General features: G+C 36.2%; 1 protein-coding gene across 15 annotated transcripts in view; it reads left to right on the top strand.

Moving 5' to 3' along the window:
• The window catches only part of HUWE1 (HECT, UBA and WWE domain containing E3 ubiquitin protein ligase 1), a 169,169-nt gene that overhangs the window by 37,261 nt on the left and 109,417 nt on the right, over nt 1-22,491 (top strand). For all 15 annotated transcript variants that reach the window (XM_045051044.1, XM_045051042.1, XM_045051052.1 and 12 more), the window contains 3 exons: nt 3,589-3,687; nt 4,397-4,603; nt 5,967-6,119. In XM_045051044.1, the coding sequence (XP_044906979.1) occupies nt 3,589-3,687; nt 4,397-4,603; nt 5,967-6,119 (459 nt within the window). The remainder of the gene's footprint in view (nt 1-3,588; nt 3,688-4,396; nt 4,604-5,966; nt 6,120-22,491) is intronic.

Below are 22,491 nucleotides of genomic sequence, written 5' to 3'. Positions count from 1 at the left end.
ATATGTGGACTTTTTCCAATAAATTCAGTACTGTAAATGTATATTTCTTATGATTTTCTTAAAAATTATAGCACTTTATTTTTTCTAGCTTTATTGTAGGAATATAGTATATAATATACACACCAAAAGAAATATGTGTTAATTGTGTATGTTATCAGTAAGGCTTCTAGTCAACAGTAGGCTATTGGTAGTTAAGGTTTTGGGGAGTCAAAAGTTACCCGTGGATTTTCTACTGCATGGGGGTTTGTCAGCACCCTTAACTCCCATGTTGTTCAGTGAACTGTAGTTAATATCTTTAGTAGCTACATCAGTAGGAGAGATGAATATCCCAATGACAAAATGGGCATAGATCATTTCAGAAAAGAACAGATTCAGTAAACTTCTAGAATAATTTAACGTTGTAGATAAAGAAATGCAAATTAAAAATTTTTTTTTCTTTTATTACCTAATGGATTGTTAGGGATTTGTTCTTGGGGTGACACCTATATACAAATTTCTGGCTCACAACATTTGATAGCTACTAATTAATTACTTAGGACGAACTCCTGGAATTGGAATGTTTAGATCATAGACCATACATTTTTAAGGCTTAAAGATGCCTAGTTTCCTTGAGCAACATACTCAATTCTCTGTACTGTGGTTAATACTAGATACTATTTTTAAGAAGGATATTTATTTATTTGTGCATGCATGCATGCCATTTGATCCCTTTACCCATTTTCCTCTCCTGGCCACCTCTGGCAACCACCAGTCTATTGAGCTTGGGTTTTTATTTTGTTTTTTTTGTTTTTTGAATTCTGTGTATAAGTGAGATCATAGGGTATTTGTCTTTAACTTATTTCACTTAGCTTAATGCCCTCGGGGTCCATCCATGTTGTCACAAATGGCAAGATTCTGTTCTTTTTTATGGATGAATAGTATTCCACTGTATATGTATACTACATCTTCATCCATTCATTTAAGATGGACACTTAGATTGTTTCATATCTTGGCTATTGTAAATAATGTTGCAGTCAACCTGGGGCTGCATATATCCTTTCAAATTATTGTTTTATTTTCTTGAGATAAATACCCAGAAGTGGAACTGCTAGATCTTATAGTAGTTCTATTTTTAATTTTTTTGAGGATTCTTCACACTGTTTTCCATAGTGTCTGCACATGAAAGACATTTATTGATCACTTTGTATATTAGCAGCTGTGCAAAGGATTTTCCCCCTAGATTTGATATCTTTATTGGAGCAAATCAAAGTGAACCTTGGCAATTAGTACACAGCCATTGAATTGGCAAATGCTTTCTTTTGTATTGCCAGAAGGAAAATAATAATCAGTTTGTATTATTGCATTTATGCAGCAGGAACAAGATGGTAAAGATACACTTTTGTCCCTGGTGCATTCTGCAAACTATGGACCTTGATACAGCTGATAAAACAGAACATTGTGCTGACACATTACATTGATGCCATTAGGCTGACTGAATCTTGTGAGCAGAAAACACAAGTACCTTAGATGCCTTAGGCATTTGTGTACCAGAGAGTGCCGTTTGAAGCTTGAGGGCCTCCCACATCAGGAAAGTTTCTAGGGGTCCAGAAGTCTGGGAAATGTCAAGATTTCCCTTCTAAAGTAGAGATAAATTGCTGCACCTTGTACCATGCACCATGAAGACAGAGGAACAACATATGAGGTTCTCTTTGGATTTTGGAAACACCATGTATCAATATGGGCTTGGTGTTTTGATTCATTTGCTGGATAACCACTAAAGTGATAGTGAGGTCTGGATCTAGAAAAGATTCTGCAAAAGGTTCAGGCTATGATGCAAGCTGCCCTACTATGCAGACATTTTGACCTAGTAGATCCAGATGTCTGATTTAGGTGTCAGCCAAAGATGCCTCTGGCAAGCCCTGATAGGGGAAGTGCAGCTAAGATTCCTAGAATTTGGCAATACTATTACCTGCCAACAAGTATTCTGACATTCAGAAAAGCAGTTTCAGGCTTGCTACTGGAACTTGATAAAAACTGAATGCCTGATTATGAGATACCAAGTGACTATAGTATTCAAATGTTCATCATGAATTGGGTGTAATCTAACCCACAAAATCATAAAATTGGTTCTGCATAGCTGCAGATTAGATTTGAAGTGGTATATTTGATACTAAACTTCAGTAGGTTCAGAAAGCACAAGTGAACTACATGAGTAGATGGTTTAGATTCCCATGTTATGTTTATCCTGCTTCATCACCTCTCCCTCAACCTATATGACTTCAAGGAGAGGAGAGAAAAGTGCAGGCCTGGTTTATGGAAGGATTTTATGCCAAGAATTTTACATGCATTTAATCACCACAAAAATTTGAGGTAGCTCTTAATAACGCTTACTTCAGAGGGAGAAACCCCTGTTATTCCATGTTTGTTTTGGGTACTTAAGGTACCTCTAGTTTAAATCTCATGACGACATTGCTGGGTAAATAGGTGATGTTAGTTTATTTTGCAGAAGAGGATAGGGAGATTCAAAGAGGTAGCTTACCAACTGTCTAATTCCAAAGCTCATACTCTTTGGAGTAGTATGCTGTGTCTCAATATTTAAACTCCTATTATGTGAAATAAGTGCTTTATGTATGTTGCAAACATTTGAGCTTCACATTACCAAGGTAGTTATTAAGTGTGTTTTCCTGGTAAGAAAACTGTGGCTGAGAGATTGGAGTAGCTCATGATCAAACAGCTTAGTAAACATCAAGCTAAGAACTGAACCCAGGTTTGTTTGGTTGCAAATCTAGGCCCATTTTCAGGATGCCATGCAAGTGTAGTCATTTCCAGCTGCCATCCATAATAGAAGACTTCTATGTCCCATTCCCTATCCTTCCTCCTCTGCTTTAAGAAACTTTACTATAAACTGTCAATCCACACCTTGTTACCTGACAAACAGGCCTTTCATCAGTTAAAGAGAGCAGGAATGTATGGCAATGGGAACCCCATAAGAATGAAGTCCCGGTGTTCAGAAGCTCTTGGCCCTCCTACAGTTAAGAGGATTTAATAGTTGTAGGAAAATATAGCCACCTTTAACTTCACCTTTAACTGTGAATTCACTAGGGCTTTTCAGTGTTCCTCTGATTTCAAGATTTCTTATCAGGTATTCTAGTTAACTTTCAGACTGTGGTACAGATTCCATTTTTTTTTATGTCTAGCTTGTTTCCTTTATTTCTATTGTACAAGTTTATCCAAGTTAAAAATGCACAGATGGGGGCACCTAGGTGGCTCAGTCAGTTAAGCGTCTGACTTCAGTTCAGGTCATGATCTCATGGTCTGTGAGTTTGAGCCCCGTGTCATGCTCTGTGCTGACAGCTCAGAGCCTGGAGCCTGCTTCAGATTCTGTCTTCCTTTCTCTCTGCCCCTCCCCCACTCATGCTCTGTATCTCTCTTTCAAAAAAAATAAACATTAAAAAAATGAAAATGAACAGATGGATGGTTTTATTATAAGATTTCCATTTAATCCCAAGTGATTGTCTGGCAAATTTCCAGTTTTCTAAATTGCTGAGTGTGTTGGCTTAAAGATTCCTTTACTCCAAAAAACCTTTTGTGAATACCTGTTTTTCTCAGCCTGCAGACTGCAGAGCCTTAATAGACAAACTCAAAGTTTGTAATGATGAGCAACTACTCTTGGAACTGCAGCAAATCAAAACATGGAACATTGGAAAGGTATGTGAACCCACACTCCCAAAAGGCAGGGCTCCCTGGACTAGTACATCATTTTGTATGTTCTGATATGGAAAGAGAAACCACAGTGAGGTAGCATCATTCATCAATTAGTATCTGATAAGCTGTATGTCTACAGTTATATGCTGTATTATCTAAGCTGTATGTCTAGTATAGCTCTAGGTCAGTAGCTTTTAGCTTATGAATAGTTACCAAGGAAATTTTGAAAGAAAATGTGAAAGGAAAAGTTTGCTAGCTGACGGTGAGGAACATTTACACGGGTGATGATAAAGAACCTCAACCACAGAATTCCTTTAGTTTGACTGACAGTATGAGTTTGAGATAGTTAAAAGAATCTTCTTTAGATAACTCTAAAAGTGAACATTTTTGATAAAATGGATTCTGGCAGGGAGAGTCATTGTTTTGTAGACCTCAGAAGGTAGCCAGAATTCTCCCTTTAAAGACCTAGTTAGGGTGTCTACTGGTGTTTGTACATAATGTACTTTGATGGATATAACAATGATCACAGGTTTATGTGGCTCAGAGTATGATCTTTGTCATGTGGATTTCTGTACTGGTAGGGGGATTGAAGAGAAGCAAAGGTGGGAAGTGAACTTGTCTAGGTGTCCTGCTCAGCAATCCATTGTAGCAAAGTACCCACATAGTACTTCGACCTTATTCTTACATGTTCCTCTTTCTCTTCCTCTCTCAGTGTGAGTTATATCACTGGGTGGATCTGTTGGACCGCTTTGATGGAATTCTGGCAGATGCTGGACAAACAGTGGAGAATATGTCATGGATGCTCGTGTGTGATAGGCCGGAGAGAGAACAACTAAAAATGCTTCTCTTGGCTGTGTTGAACTTCACTGCCTTGCTCATTGAGTACAGCTTTTCCCGGCATCTGTACAGTTCCATAGAGGTATGAGAGGTTCAAGCCTATGTGATCTGTTCTTAACTAGAATCGCTCATATCTAGAAATAAATTGCTATTTCTCTCTGATAATTCTTTCTTTTCATTTTGGAGCTCTGGGGTTTTCAGTGTCAAAGACAGTGATAAAATTGAGAATGTAATACATATATTGAAGTATTCCTGGGAATTTGTGGGAATTGATCTTTGTTCCGCATTCATTATTAGAGCAGCCCCAAACCACTTAAACTATTGGAAATAGTTTGATTTCCTTGACACATTACTCATTGCCTAAGTGCCCTGTTGTTAGTGTTAATTTTTCTAATTCTTTGGTAAACAGAATTGAAAGGAAATGGTTTGGGAAAAGAAGTGGAATAACTGAACTAAAGTATAGCACCCAGAGTTTTAAGTGAGGAACAGATAAGCAGTCTGTTAAAGATAAAATACATTAGTTGCAAAAGGAAGACCATGGCCTTCAGGATTATCAGCAACCAGAAATACCTAGGTTTATTGCCATCTAAATGACATACTGATTTTAACACTGACTAGATACTTAAATATATTGATAGACTTCGATTTTATTAAAAAATCAAAGCAGTCACTCTTGGGTTAATGTTGCATACACTATACTGTAACAGTCATAAGTGCCACCAGCTGTTGTTTTTTTGTTTTTGTTTAATTTTTTTTAATGTTTACTTTTGACAGAGACAGACAGAGACAGAGACAGAGACAGAGACAGAGCATGAGCGGGGGAGGGGCAGAGAGAGAGGGAGACACAGAATCCGAAGCAGGCTCCAGGCTCTGAGCTGTCAGCACAGAGCCCGATGCAGGTCTCAAACCCACGAACTGCAAGATCATGACCTGAGCTGAAGTCAGACATTCAACCGACTGAGCCACCCAGGTGCCCCATCACCAGCTGTTGTTGATATCTTTAGCTTCCATATGGAGAACCCTACATTTTAATTCATTCTATATCTCAAAGAATACAGGAGCATAAAATTATCTTTCTTTCACAGTTCTTTTAGTCTAGCTGGAGACTTAATGTTCTTGAGTTCCACTATGTATTAAAATATCACATTTGTCTCTTTTGTAATTTCTTTTTCTTGTGGGGACACCTGTGCAGTTTTGAGCTGCTGCTCATGTGTTTTTGTTTTTGTTTTACTTTTATTGGACTTTGTGGCTTGCTGCCAGATTATAAGTTGCTTGGGAACAAGGTTGCATGTTGTAGGTGCGCAAATATTTATAAATTTTTTTGTATTGTTAAACTTCTTAATAGCTTTGTATATATTGACAAATCTATTACTACATTGGTATTTTAAGTTTTCAAGGCCTAGTGTGCCTAATATCATGAACTTGCCCTTTTTTGTTCCCTGTAGCATTTGACAACTTTATTGGCTTCCTCCGATATGCAAGTGGTGCTGGCAGTCCTTAATCTTCTGTATGTATTTAGCAAAAGATCAAACTATATCACACGCCTTGGATCTGACAAGAGAACCCCACTGCTAACCCGGCTGCAACACTTGGCAGAGGTGAGTCATGGGTAAAGAGTGGAAGGGCACAAAATTGGACCATATAGTTCCTTTCCACAGGTGTTTTTTGCATTGTCAAAATGGATAGTAATCCCTAAGTTTACTGGCCTAATTAAATGGAATTATGGGGGCCCCATTAGCAAAGTTCCCCCTAAACGAAGTATTCTCAATTGTTATGAAGTAATCGTGAGAGATTTCATGAATCTCTACTCACAAAGTAGAATCTCCCTTTTTTCAAAAATGACAACTTCGTTCTGGAAAGTTCAGAATCAGATTCTACTCACGAGGGAGGTATAGTGCAATGAAAGATCTGGATTGGAGTCTTGTCTTGTCCCTGCTTATTAGCTCTGATACCAGTTTTTTCATTTGGGAATTTAGTATATCTACCTTCAGAGTAGTTTCAGAATAAAATACAAGGTATTTTGCTCTGTGCTCAGTAATTGGCTTGTGATGGTAGTAATTGTAATTGAAGGCAAAAAGAACTCTCATGTAAAAGTTCAACTCCACCAAACTATTGTCTAATGTTTCTAGACACAAGGATGATACGTACTTAGGTTTGAAAGAGGTAGCCATTGCTAGAACGTTTTGTTAGAAGAAGTTGGTAAGTCTGACTTTTTAAAAGCCAATTGAATGGTTAACTCAAATAATGTAACTCAAGTTTCAGGCTATTTTTAGGTACATGATTCCTTAAAAATCATTTTTGTAGGATAGTGAATGCAACATGTATTGTGAAAATTCTAGGACATACAGAAAAGTGTAAAGAGAATATTAATCACCTGTATGTAACTTACCCAGATGCAGCTTCCTTCAAAATTTGAGCATATTTTCTTACATTTGCAAATATGCATATAGAGACATGCAACCTGTTTTCTTTAACATAAGTAATTTTCTGTTATTAAAAAAATGTAAGACAGTTCAACATTGGCTACCCAAATAACAGTAAAAGGGAAAAGAAGCCATATCTCAAGTAGATGATGCTTCAAAAGCATTTGATAAAATTCAGCACATTAATAAAAACTAATATAAACTCTTAGAAATAGGAAAACAAACTTTAAATTTATGAATCATCTACCAGAAGTCATAATGGGAAAGCTGAAGCATTTCCATTGAATTCTAAAGTCAGACAAGATGCTACCTACTACTTTTGCCACTGGAATTTGTAGTAGAGGTCCTAACAAATACAAGAGAAAAGAAAGAAATGAACGATACATACTAAAAGAGAAAACTTGTTACTATATGAAGGTGATAGGTTTGAGGCTTTTGGGTTTTTTGGGGAGATAGCATAAAATTACTAGAACTAATAAAAGTACAGTGAGACAACCAAGTCAACAATCAGTGTATAGAAACAAATATCTCCTCTGTACAGTAGTAATAAACAACTAGATGATTAGAATAAAGACCTCATTCACAGGATCAACAAGTATAGTTAAACTGTATTGGGCAAAACCATACATTTAAGAGAAGATAATGTAGAAGGTTATATTGTGATATACTGGTAGGGAAGGAACTCTTAAAAACTTTAAAGCGTAAATCTTACTGTAAAAATTTGAATTTTATAATACAAAATTAAGACTTCCTTTTCAATGGAAAACATCATAATTCACTGCTATGCTAGCACTTAACTGGAGTGTAAATCAGCACACTGCTTCCTTGAATGAGAGAAACACTAGTTGACCTAAACAGTGCACCTACTGATGTGGCTAACAACATTCTGGTGCCAGTTCATTTTGTCATGGACCAATCAATACCACATTCAAACAGTTGGTGGAATAACAGCTGGTCTGTGGACAATATTAAGCAGCACTGCCAAAGATAAAACTTAGTAGTGATAGATTGAGAAGTGTTTAGCCATGTTTTAAAACTGTCAAGGGACTGTCCCTGTAATATATTTAAGGAACTCCTCCAAATTAACGTGGATAAACAAAAGTATGGATAGATAATTCACAGAAAACTCAGCACATTAATGATGCTCCAGACTCATTAGTAATTAGAGAAATACAACTAAAGCAAGATACAGCCTTTTAAACTGTCAGATCAGCAAAAATTAGAAAGCTGTGTAATGGTAAGTGCTAATAGGCATGTGAGGCTATAGGAACCCTTGACTGGTACTCCTGGTATATATCCCAAAGATACCACATTATTCCGTCAGGTAACATGTGGGAGAATATTGCATCATTGTGGCAGTAGATTGGATAAGCAAAATGGAGTTTATGCATATTGTGGACTTTGTAGCAGTTAGAAGCAGGGGACCAAATAATGCATGTAGCAACATCAGTAGCTTTTGAAAATAATGTTGAGTGAGAGGGAGTTAAAAATGTTTATTGGTAGTACCGTTTCTGAAACTTAAAGATGTGCACCCAAAGCAACATACAGTTTTGAAAAAACAGAAATTAAAGGATATAGGAAGTGGTGAAAAGTGTTGTCTTTGGCAAGGAGAAAGTAATGTGTATGGGCAGTAATTGGATGGACAGATGGTATATATAAATAAGTAAAAGAAAATAAACCTAACCAGCAGTATTTAAGATCTGTTAGAACAAAACAACCCTTACTTACAGATTTAAAAAATGATCTAAATTTGTTAGCAAAGACAGATGATGCCATTTTTTGCATGAGAAGACTCAATATAGTAGAAGCCCTCTTAGATCAAATTAGGGTTAATAGTTGGTAGGTTAATTATTGTTAAAATGTTGTTAAAGCAGAACTTTTTTTAAGTTTATTTATTTTGAGAGAAAACGTGCATGCACACGAGCAGGGGAGTGGCAGGAAAAGAGAGAATCCCAAGTGAGCTCTGCACCAGTAGCATGGTTTGTAAAGGAACTTGAATACAGAATTAGAAATTTCTATAATTTACCCCTGAATCTCTTTCCCCTAACTTGACACTATTTTTATATTTTTTTATTTTATTTTTTTTAATGTTTATTTATTTTTGAGAGACAGCACAAGCAGAGGGGGTGGGCAGAGAGAGAGGTAGACACAGTACAAAGTAGGCTTCAGGCTCCGAGCTGTCAGCACAGAGCCCAATGCAGGGCGTAAACCCACAAACTACAAGATCATGACCTGAAGTCAGACACTCAACTGAGTCACCCAGGCGCCCTGACACTACTTTTAGCATCTTGCCTTTTAGTTTTGCCAAATATTCAGATTAGTTTTTATTTTAAGAAGATAGTTCCTTTTTCAGTTTAAATCATTGTTTTATATGGTATTTTATTTATATAAATATTTTTTGAGAGCATGCACATGTGCATGAGTGGGGGAGGGGCACAAAAAGAGAATCTTAAGCAGGCTCCATGCTCAGTGCAAAGCCCAACATGGGGTTCTGTCTCATGACTGTGAGATCATGACCTGAGCCAAAATCAAGAGTCACATGCTTAACTGACTGAGCCACCCAGGTGGCCTTGTATAGTATTTTTTTTTAAATGTTTATTTATTTTTGAGACAGAGCATGAACGGGAGAGGGTCAGAGAGAGAGGGAGACACAGAATCGGAAACAGGCTCCAGGCTCTGAGGTGTCAGCAGAGAGCCCGACGCGGGGCTCGAACTCACGGACTGTGAGATCATGACCTGAGCCGAAGTCGGACGCTTAACCAACTGAGCCACCCAGGTGCCCCTAGTATTTTAACATCCTTCTATATTCAGGTTCCTTTAGAAACTAAAATCTTGACACCATTAATTGCTCTACAGACAGCTGACATAAATGAGTTTGAAGACCAACACCTGGCTTGGTACACTTACCGATAACTGGTGGGAGCAAAAGAGTGACTGCAGCAAGATTGCATTAGTCAATATATTTTACAGAAGGCATGGAGAATGCAGTTAATCTGTCAAATTGGTTAAGTAGAGGCCCTGTTAATAGCATTTACTGGAAAGCAGAAGGCACAAAAATATCTTAAGAAAATACTGATAAAGAATCAGGGTCAGTTGCTGTAACAGATAACAAAATATAAAGCCATAGTAGTTTTAATTTTTTTTTTTTTTTTTAATATTTTTTCAATGTTTTTATTTTTGGGACAGAGAGAGACAGAGCATGAACGGGGGAGGGGCAGAGAGAGAGGGAGACACAGAATCGGAAACAGGCTCCAGGCTCCGAGCCATCAGCCCAGAGCCTGACGCGGGGCTCGAACTCACGGACCGCGAGATCGTGACCTGGCTGAAGTCGGACGCTTAACCGACTGCGCCACCCAGGCGCCCCGAGTAGTTTTAATTTTTTTAATTGGCATAGAAATAGACATATCTGCAGAATAAAATAGCCTCATTTATAAAGAAAAGTACAGTTGGCTGTTTGAGGGAAAAATGTGTTGTAGGTCGTTTCTTCACCCTATTCACATAAATCCTAGAAACATATTTAGGAGTAAATATAGGCAACTCTTGAACATCTTTCATGAGGAAGGATTTCCTAAGTTAAGAAACCTATAAGCCCTTTTTTAAAGTTGACAGATTTTATGTGAAAATATTAAAACTTGTGTGTAAGAATTAAAAGGCAGATGACTTCTTAAGCTGGGAAAAAATATTTGTACTGTATACAACAAAGGAATAATGTTATATAAATAGCATCTATAAATTATTAAAAATGTAGTAAGTAATCCAGTAGAAAAACATGTAAAAGTATATGAACAGACAGTTCACAGAGGAATATTAAATATTTTTAAAGAATTGGTCAAGAAAACATGAAAAGTTTACACTAGGAATAATGGGGAAATGCATATTATGTGAGGTCATTTTTAACCACTAGATTGGCAATAGTTATAGTATTGACTAGGTTGTAGGGAAACAGTACTTAAAGGTACATATAAACTATTGGTGTCAAAATGTCCTTTTGTAGGGTTTGGGCACATCTTTCATTTAAAAATGTATACATTTTAGGGGTGCCTGGGTGTCCCAGTTAGTTGAGCGTCCGACTCTTGATTTCAGCTCAGGTCATGATGCTAGGATTGTAGGATTGAGCTCTCTATTGGTCTCCACTCTGAGTGTGGAGCTTGCTTAAGATTCTCTCTCTCTCTCTCTCTCTCTCTCTCTCTCTCTCTCTCTCTAAGAAAATAAAAATGTATATATTTTATTTCATCCAATAGTTCTATTTTAAAGAAATGTTAGAAACATATTCAGATGTGTGCAAAAGTTACATTGAAGTATTCTTATTGCACCATTGTTTGAGAAAAATTTTTGAAATGTCATAATTAACATGGCATCAACGGATGTATGACACTAAAAAAGCTCCTCAATGAAAGGATCTCTTAGCAAGAAAACTTAGTTGAAGATCCCGTCTATGGTTTTTTAAAAGTCCAAAAGTAAAACTGTATTAGTAAAGTCCAGAAAGTTACATATCTAATTGTAAGCTCTGAAAGGGAATTGGGGGGAACGATGGTGGGTGAGTTTCACTTTTTATATTCTCTACTTTGAATGTTTTATAGCCATTGTGTATTATGTATTATTTTTATAATTGAGAATTTGTAATGACTTTGTAGATACATTTTTAATGGCTATTATATTCCATTGTGCTATGGTTGTTAACCTGACTTAGTACCTATTATATGTAATCCTCTTAATACTCTGAAGCTAGGAATTCTTATCCTCATTTTACAGATGAAGAGTATGAGGTGTTAAGCAAGGTGAAGTGATTGCTTATAATTCCCACAACCAGGCATTGATGGAACTGGGGTTTGAAACCTGATCTATTTGCTTATATGTGCCATCCCCTTTCCAAGAGCTATACTATGTTGAATGGTTTTCAGATTTCAAAACAAGCTTTACATTTAAAGATGGAAGAACATTCTAGTTAATTTGGTATTTTGTGTAGAGCCATAACACACCTACCAGAGTTAATATCTTGCCAGATACTAATTTAGAAAGTAAAAATTAAGATGTATACTGTACTCTTACATGGCACGCATATGCAAAGTGTGGAAGTGTAGGATTTTCTTTTTTTCTTTTTTCTTTTTTTTTTTTTTTTTTGCTGTTGTTTTTGGATAGTTCAGGATTATCAGGTTCATTTCTTCCCTTGGACCATTCTATTACCAGGAAGGATTGCTTAAATGATTGCTATTACAGTATTCTCCCTGCCCCCTCACCTTATCCATGGGGGATATATTCCAAGACTCGCACTGGATGCCTGAAACTGCAGACAGTACTGACCCCATATATACTGCTTTTTTTTCCTGTACATACCTGTGATAAAGCTTAGTTTATAAATTAGGCACAGTAAGAGATTAACAATAACTAATAATAAAATAGAATAATTATAAGAATATACTGTAATAAAAGTTACATGAATATGGTTTCTCTGAAAATAACTTACTGTACTGTATTCAGTCTTCATCTTGTCAGGATATGAGATGATAAAATGCCTATGTGATGAGATGAAGTGAGGTGAATGACTAGGCAATGTGACATAGTCATCATAATGTAGCCTTAGGCTACTGTTGACTATCTGACAGGATCATCTTTCAGATTGCTCTTGTCTGTGGGTACCAAAAACCATGGAGAATGAAACTGCAGATACTGGGGGACTGCTGTATGTTCTTTTGTGTTTTGGACTCCTTTTACCTTTGACAGATATGCTTCCTTTTTCCTCTGAATTGGGCTAACATAGAGACTGTAGATTGAAGGCTGATTTTTAAGTCCCAAACAATTCAGAATCTTGATGGGTGCAATACATTGCAGCTTTTGTTAATACATAGTGTGTGATGCTTTGTTATTACAAATAAGAGAATCTTGCAGGTTTTTGAGGGGTTAGACATAATATGCTAGGTGTTAAGTAATAATAACTATCATTACTTTCACTCCCTATTAAAATTTTAAAACTTCATTTTTCTCAAATGTAAAATTCTCTAAAAATGTAACTTGTTGACATGGTTTGCTTTTTCCTACATCTTCCTTTTGAAATGTAACAGTTTTTATAACAGTGGTCTTCATAGACATTTTGGTTCATGTCTCTTCAGTTTTTAGACTGCTTTTTGAATCAATTCTTTTGTTATCCACGCCTGTGCAACAAATACATGTATTCACTTGCATGTGGTTAAGAACCTGGATTTAGAGGACCTAGAGCTCTTAACAGATCAAATTAATCTCAGTTTATGGATCTGTAAATTGGGGATTATGATCATCTACCTCCTAGATTTCAGGTATAAACTAACAGGTCATGAAACATTTAGGTTTAATGCTGATCATGTTGCAAGTACGTAATGGAAGCTGTTTTTGAAGATGGTTGTCAGCACATAACTACATGATATTCCCTTTTATATTTGCTTTCTTTTAAGACCATATATACATTATTTTGCACAAACCTATACATAACTGTCACACAGTTTTTTTGTGCATTCTTCTTTCTCTTGGGTCATCTTCCTACAGTCTTCCTACAATCCTGTATGTATTTTATCTTCATATTATATTGACACATTGGGGGTATTTTTTTAATATGAAATTTATTATCAAATTGGTTTCTTACAACACCCAGTGCTCATCCCAAAAGGTGCCCTCCTCAATACCTATCACCCACCCTCCCCTCCTCCCACCCCCCATCAACCCTCAGTTCTCAGTTTTTAAGAGTCTCTTATGCTTTGGCTCTCTCCCTCTCTAACCTCATAGAGGGTATTTTTAAGGGTACTTTTGTCATTGAATTACAAAGGCAGGACACTTTTGCATCTAAATTTTCTTATTTAATATTTTGTTAAAATTCGCTAAATCGCTGTATAGCTATGTCATTCTTTTAAAGGTTACACAGTATTCCATAGTTTGTATGTTCTGTAATTTATACAACTATTTCCCTATTAATGCATACTCTTTTTTTTTTTCCTGTTAACAGTGATTGGTACATTAAGCAATCTTGTACTTTTACCCTTACTTACTGATAGTTTTGATTCTGTGAAAGAGTCCCAGTAATAATCCGTGTTACTTTAATTGGCCCTTACTTTATGAGTAGTGAATTCGAGCATCTTTTTTGGGCTATTAGGATTTGCTCTTGTGAATTGTCTGTTCGTTTGCCTATTTTTTTCTTAGTTTAGTGTTTTTCTGCTATAAAAGCTCGTTGGAGATAATAGCCCTTTGTCATCTGTTAATTTTTTTCCAAATCTTCATGTTGTTTTGTTTATTGTGTTTATGTACATACTTGTTTTCAGAAATGGTTCAGAAAAAGTGTGGAATGGCTTTTAGGAAAAGTGTTGAATATCATGTTTTGGTCTTTATGAAAAATGACTGTGTATGTGGTATCTTTTCTCATGATAGGTTTTTAGTGACTCAGTTAATCCAATGATGTGGGCCAGTTGTAAATATGAACAGTGGCTAGTGAACTGCAAATGTAGGGGAAGTTCTCCAAGAAGGCTTATTGAATTGTTAAAAGCCAGTTGGTTTGGTGAAGGTCTAGTACACTGGTTTTCAAACTTGACCATGTAGCAGAGTCACTTTATTAAAACATAGATTGGTCTCCGTCCCCTGCTCACACTCCTTTACCTCTTTCCCCCTCCAGTTTTTGATTCAGTAGACCTAGGACAGGGCCCGGTAATGTGCATTGTTAACAAATTTCTAGGTGATACTAAGGCTGCTGATCCAGGGACCACACTTTGAAAACCACTGGTCTAGTCTGTCCTATTGAGTAAAGCTACAAAATCTTACTGAATTCTTACAGTTTCATCTCAAAGAACATCAAGCTTTTTCCTGATGTCTGAATACTTTTTCTTTAGCAAATCCCATCTAGTGACGTGGTGTCAAATATGCCTTTATGGCATGGTTGATACAATAGTTATTTATTGGGTGTCTGCTTAATTGCTAGGATCATATGATAACACTATAGGATAGATGAGGATAATGACATTCAGAAGTTATATTATTTTCGGGAAAAGCCTATAGGCTCTTAGTCCCTGATAAAGTGTGAAATGCATTATTTGCTGTTACTGTCTTAGGTGTTTGGGGTTGTTATAGCATGGTTTTTATTCCAAACCTGGGTGTCGGCCTGAGACCTGGCTCTTGAATCCACACCCAAACCTTCCAGTTGACACCATTCAAGAAGTATATAACCAGCCCTGTGCTGGATAAAACATGTTCTGTTCTTTATAAAGCTCATGTAGTAGTTGAAAAAGCAGGTATATGTGTATAATAAAAAGGACAAAGAACTAGTTGCTCTGAGTAGTACTAATAAGTACCCTAAAATTTCAAACATTCCATAGATTTACCTTGTTGGCTGCACAAGAAACTTCCTCATAATAAAATATATATGCTTGATATTTTTAAAAAATTCAGAAATCTACAGAAGATAATTTATCATTATCATGTATCCTTAGTATTTTGGTAGATTTTCTTGGACTTTATTTTGTACATATTTCTTTACATAGCTGAACACATGGTATATATAATTTTATAACTTCATTTAATATACTAGCATTGGTGTTTTCCCTTGTTAATTTTGCATAATTTTGTAAGAAATGTTTCTTTGTGTTTAATATAATGGTAATATGAATGTCACATTATCACAGACTTTCATGAATCAGATTTGACTTGGCACATGGTCTTTTAAGGATTCCAGCTTATTAGGGCAAGTCATTGGTGCTTGATTTTTATTAATTACAAAACATGGGAAGAAGGATTCTGTGATGACATGAATAGTGGAAGTAATACTAAAACAATTGTGACAACAGAAGAACAAAAGGAAAATAATTGTGAAGGTGTACAGCTTTTCAAGCTTATTCTGCCTTGCAGAATAATTCCTTCAAGCCAATAATTCCTTGACTTGAATCTCAGTCTCTTCTATGTGGCATCAAATGAAGATGTATTAAAAAGTGGAGTGTTGAAAGTATGAAGGTAAAAGCATTCAGAGAAAGTATAACTCCATCTTCTTTTGTTGTTTGGGTGGGCAAGGTCTTTTTGGGGATGAAACTAATACCATCAGAGAAAAAATTGATATTAAGGTACGGTTTTATATCTTCTGTAAGTGAATACTTTAAATACTGTGAAGTTATGCCATCATACGATTCTCTCTGTTTACATAACATTGCTCTTATTTGTTTGGGTTATTTTCAATATTTTTCTATTGTAAATAATGCCACAGTGAATATCTTTAATGCATCAGTATGTGGTAACAGATGCTTTTATTAAGTTCTTAATGTTGGACCTTCTAATTTACACATTCTTGTCTCATTTAATCTTGAGAAAGATGCTACAAGCATCATTTTCTCAATTCTTTTTAACAGGAATGTTTCATTTTTTTACTGTATATTTTAATGTTTATTTTTGAGAGGGGGGAGGGGCAGAGAGAGAGGGAGACAGATGATCTGAAGTGGGCTCTGAGCTGACAGCAGAGAGGCTGATGCAGGACTTGAACTCAAACTGCAAGATCACAACCTCAGCCAAAGTCAGATGCTCAACCAACTGAACCACCCAGGCGTGCTGCATCATTTTCTCAATTTTATACATAGATTGAGGTAAAAATCAGAAAAATCTAGTAACTTGTTCTGACTGTCAAAGATGAACATCATAATAGCCAGCTGCCTTAAATCTTTCCCTTTTCACTGGTTCCTGCTATCTATATGTACCTTTGAAAAAGAAAGCAAGAGAAAGCAAGAACTTCTATTTTCCGGGGGGGTGGGGGGGGGTCAGTCTAGCTAAAGGCATGTCTATTTTTGTTGATTTTTTTTTTCCAAAGAACCAAATTTGGTTTACTTATATTTTCTGTTTCATTTATCTCTGCTCTAAGTTTTACTATTCTTTCTGTTTGCTGTGGGTCTAGTTCACTCTTTTTTTCCCTAGTTCCTTAAGGTGAAAGGTTAGTAATTTTAGATATTTTTTTTTAATGTAGGCAATTATAGCTGTGAATTTCCTTGTAAGCACTGCTTTCAGTGTATCCTATAAGTTTTAGTATGTCATGTTTTTATTTTCATTCATTTTGGGGAATTTTCTAATTTCTTTCCATTGTTCTGGAGAAGATACCTTTATATGATTTTATTCTTTCTAAATTTCTTGAAGCTTGTTTTGTGGTCTATCTGGGAGAATGTTTTACTTGTACATCAGAAGAAATGTGTGTTCTGTTGTTGTGTGGATTATTATATCTGTTAGGTCTAGTTCGTCTTCTATTGTTTATCTTTTGTCTAGTTATAAATGTTTGCTTTGTGGGTTAGACTAACATCTTGATTTTTGAGAAGTTAGTTTGAATTAATACCAACTTAGTTTTGGGGAGCCTGGGTGGTTCAGTCAGTTAAGCGTCTCTTGGTTTCGGCTCAGGTTATGATCTCACTGTCTGAGAGATCGAGCCCAGTGTTGACAGCTTGGAACCTGCTTGGGATCCTCTGTCTCCCGCTCTCTCTGCCCCTTCCCCACTTGCACTCTTTCCCTCAAAATAAACATTTTTTTAAATACTTAGTTTTAATAGCACACAAAAACTTTGCTCCTGTGTAGCTGTTTCCCCCACTTTGTATTGTTGTTGCCACAAATTACATCTATACGTTGTGTGCCTATCAACATAAATGTATAATTACTCTTTTATATAGTTGTCTTTTCAAGCACACGAAACAAGAGGAGTTATAAAACTAAAAATACATCAGTGCTTTTATAATTTACCTATGTAGTTACCTTACTGGTGTCTTTTATTTCTTCATATGGAGTCAAGTTACTGTCTTACGCCCTTTCATTTCAACCTGAAGGACTCCAGTTAGCATTTCTTGAATCACGTGTGCCAGCAACAAGCTCCCTCAGCTTTTATCTGGGAATGTCTTAATTTCTCCTGCATTTTTGAAGGATAATTGTGCCAGGTCCAGAATTCTTGACTGGCAGTTCTACTCTTCTAGGACTTTGACTGTGTCTTCCCACTGTACTCTGACATCCGTGGTTTCTGATGAAAAATTAGCTATTGATCTTATTGAGGATGCCTGGTACTTGACAAGTCCTTATTCTCTTGAATTGGGATTTATAGGTCAAGTCTTTGGTCAAATATGATATGATTTTGGCCATTATTTCTTTAATTTCTCTGCTCCTCTTACTCCTTTCATTCTGGGACTCTCATTATGCATATGTTGGTACACTCGATGGAGTCCCCACATAACTCTTAGACTATACTTTTAATTTTCTTTCTTTCCACTCTTTCAACTGGGTAATGCAATTGACCTAGCTTCAGATTTATTGATTTTTTTTTTCACCTTCCAGAATTTATTTTTCAAATCTATTTGTCTCAGAATTTTTACAAAAGTAATACATGTTTAGTATTAAAAATTAAGAAAACACAGAAAATTGTAAAGAAGAAAATAACAAATAATCCTCAGTCACCATCATGTAGAAAAAATAACTGATAACGTTGTGTTTCATATGCTGCTTTTCCCCCACATAACCCATGGTATTTTCCCACACGAATTAAATATTCTTTGAAAATGTAATTTTTAAAATAGAACTACCATATGATCCAGTAATCACACTATTGGGTATTTATCGAAAGAATATGAAAACACTTAATTTGAAAGGATATATATACACCTTTATGCTTATTGCAGCATTATTTACAACAGCCTAATGATGAAAGTAGCATGTGTCCATCAATAGATGAATAAATAAAGGGGTGTGTGTGTGTGTGTGTGTGTGTAATGGAATAATACTCAGCCGTAAAAAAATGAAATCTTGCCATTTGCAACAACATGGATGGAGCTACAGCGTATGATGCTAAGTGAAATAAATCAGAGAAAGACAAATACCATATGATTTCACTCATTTGGAATTTAAGAAACAAAACAGATGAGCAAAGGGAAAACCAAAGAACAGATGGTTGCTGGGGCGGGGGCGAAGGGATGGGTGAAATAGCTGAAGGAGATTACACTCCTTGATGAGCACAGAGTAATATATGGGATTATTGAATCTGTATTGTGTACTTGAAAGTAATTTAGCAATTATGTATGTCAACTATACTAGTAGTAAAATAAAAATGCATAAATAAAATATGTGTTGGCTTAAAGATTAAAAAAATAATAAAGTTAATTTCATTTCAGTATTTGACTGGACATTAGTCTTGGCTTCTAAACTGCCCTCCTTGTCCTCTTGAGTTTTCCATAACTGCCCTTCTATGTCTGCTTGGCCGGTACCTCCTCCTGTGCTCAGCCTCTGTCACCTGCTATAGTTACCATTTTTTGTGGTGAGAACATTTAATATTTACTCTCAGCAACTGACAAGTATATTGTCAACTATATTGACAAGTATATTGTCGGTATTGTTAACTATAGTTACCATGCTGTACATTAGATCCCCAGATCTTCTTATCATATATAACTGGAAGTTTATACTCTTTGACCAACATCTTCCCATTTGCCCCAAGCCCCAGCCCCTGGAAACTACCATCCTGTTTCTAGGAGTTCAGCTTTTTTAGATTCCACATATAAGTGATAGGATACAGTAATTATCTTTCTCTGTCTTATTTCAATTACTAAAATACCCTCAAACTCCATCCATGTTGTCACAAAAGGCAGGATTTCCTTCTTTCTCCTGGCTGAATATTAGTCCTGTGTTTGTCTGTGTGTGTGTGTGTGACATCTTTATCCATTCATCCATAGATGAACACTTAGTTTGTCACCATAGGTTGGCTGGTGTGAATGTTGCAGTTAATATGAGAGGGAAGATATCTCTTTGATGTCCTAATACCATCTCTTTTGGATATATGCCCAGAATTGGGATTGCTGGATCATACAGTAGTTCTATTTTTAATTTTTTGAGGATAGCCTTTCACTAGGAACTGTACCAACAGTGCATGAGGGTCTCCTTTTCTCCAAATCTTAGCCAATACTTATTTCTTAACTGTATTTTGATTCTAACAGGCATGAAGCAGTATTTCATTATGGTTGTGATTTGCATTTCCCTGATGATTAGCAGTATTGAGCACCATTTCAAATACCTGTTGGCCATTTGTATGTCTTATTTGGGAAAATGTCTATTTAACTCCTGTGCCCATTTTAAAATCTTTTTTGTGTGTGTTACTGAGTTGTATGAATTATTTTAGTGTTGTGTCACTTCATTTTGCTTTTGTTGCTTATGCTTTTTGGTATCCTATCCAAAAAAACTAATAATTATTACCAAGACCAGTGTCAAGGAGCTTTTCCTCTATGTTTTCTTTTTTTTTTTTTCCTAATTTTTTGTTTTTACATTTTGTTTATTTTTGATATACAGAGAGAGAAACAGAGCACAAGTGGGGGAGGGGCAGAGAGAGAGAGGGAGACACAGAATCTGAACCAGGCTCCAGGCTCTGAGCTGTCCACACAGAGCCCGATGTGGGGCTCAAACTCACAAACGGTGAGATCATGACCTGAGCCGACGTCAGATGCCTAACTGACTGAGCCACCCAGGCGCCCCTCCTGTATGTTTTCTTTTAGGAGTTTCATGGTTTCAGGTCTCATGTTGAAGTCTTTAATCCATTTCAAGTTCATTTTTTTGAGTGGTATAAGAAAGGAATCTATTTTCTTTTTTCTGCATTTTGTTACCCAGTTTTCCCAGCACCACTTATCAAAGAGTCTATTTTTTCCCCATTGATTATTCTTGGCTCCCTTTCAAATATTAGTTGACCATATATGTGAGGGTTTATTTCTGGGCTCTTGATTCTGTTTTGTTGGTGTATTTGTCTGTGTTTATGTCAGTATCATACTGGGTCTTCTTTATTGCTATAGCTTTGTAATAATGTTTGAAATCAGGAAGTATGATACCTCTAGCTTTACAGTTCTTTCTTCCGATTGCTTTAGCTATTTGGGGTCTTTTGTGGTTCCATATAAATTTGAGGATTTTTTTTTTCTATTTCTCTGAAAAATGTCATTGGACTTTTGATAGCAATTACATTGAATCTACAAGTGGCTTTGGATTGTATGGATTTTTTTTTTCAATTATTTTTTTAGTGTTTATTTTTGAGACACAGAGCAAGAGACAGAGTGCAAGTGGGGGAGGGGCAGACAGAGGGAGAGACAGACTCTGAAGCAAGCTCCAGGCTCTAAGCTATCAGCACAGAGCTTGACATGGGGCTCAAACTCAGGAACCGTGAGATCATGACCTGAGCTAAAAAGTCAAGACGCTTAACCAACTGAGCCACCCAGGCGCCCTGGATTGTATGGATGTTTTAACAGTGTTCTTGGGATTCATGAACACAGGATATCTTTCTATTTGTGTCTTTAATTTCTTTCGTTAGCATTTTAGTTTTCAGTGTACAGTCTTTCATCTTCCTTAAATTTATTTTTTTTAATGTTTATTTTTGAGAGAGAGAGTGAGCGGTGGAGGGGGAGGGGCAGAGAGGGGGGGGCAGAGACACAGAATCCGAAGCCATCTCCAGACTCCAAGCTAGCTGTCCCCACAGAGCCCAACATGGGGCTGGAACTCACTAACCACAAGATCATGACCTGAGCCGAAGTTGGACACCCAACCAACTGAGCCACTCAGACGCCCTCATTAAATATATTTCTAAATATTTTACTATTTCTGGTGCTGCCTGTTTTCTTTACTTTTTCATATAGTGCATTAATGTTTAGAAATGTGACTGATTTCTATATGTTTATTTTATATTCTGCAGCTTTACTGAATTCTAACAGTTTTTTGGTGGGATTTTTTGGCTTTTTGTATACATAAGATCACATCATTTGCAAATGGAGACTTTTATTTCTTGCTTTCCAAATTGGTTGCCTTTTATTTCTTTAATTGCCTAATTGCTCTGCTAGGACTTTTAGTACTGTATTGAATAGGAGTGTTAAGAGTGGGGATCCTTATCATGTTCAGGATCTTGGAGAGCTTTCATCCTTTTACCATTTGATTTTGATAGTAGCTATGGGCTTGTCACATATGGCCTTTATTATGTTGAGCTGTGTTCCTTTTATATCCCTTTTGTTTTAGTTTTTATCATGAAAGGGCATTGAATTTTTGTCAAATGTTTTTTTCAGCATCTGTTGACATAATCATGATTTTTGTCTTTTATTCTGTTATTATGGTGTATCATATTTGTTGACTTGTTTTTGTTGAACTACCCTTGCATCCCAAAGATAGATCCTACTTGAAAATGGTGTATGATCGTTTTGATATGCTGTGCAATTTGGTTTGCTAGTATTTTGATGACAGTTTTGTGTCTTTGTCCATCAGAGATGGTGGCCTGTAGTTTTCTTCTAGTATCCTGTTAGGGTAATTCTGGCCTCTTAAAATGAGTTGGAAGTCTGGCCTCTGCAAATTTTTGGTAAGAATTTGAGAAGAATTGGTATTAATTTTTTTAAATGTTTGATGAATGTATTAGGGAAACCCATCTGATCCTAGGCTTTTCTGTGTTTTGATTACTGATTTAATATTCCTGCTCATTATTAGTCTGCTTAGATTTTCTATTTCATTATTTACCCTTGGTAAGTTCTCTGTTTCTAGGAATTTACCCAGTTCTTAGAGGTTATCCAATTTGGCAATGTGTTCA

The sequence above is a fragment of the Felis catus genome, chromosome X (assembly GCF_018350175.1).
Source record: "Felis catus isolate Fca126 chromosome X, F.catus_Fca126_mat1.0, whole genome shotgun sequence".
Lineage (NCBI taxonomy): Eukaryota > Metazoa > Chordata > Mammalia > Carnivora > Felidae > Felis > Felis catus.
Note: the sequence above shows the minus strand (reverse complement) of the source record. Positions and strands in the feature narration are given on the sequence as shown.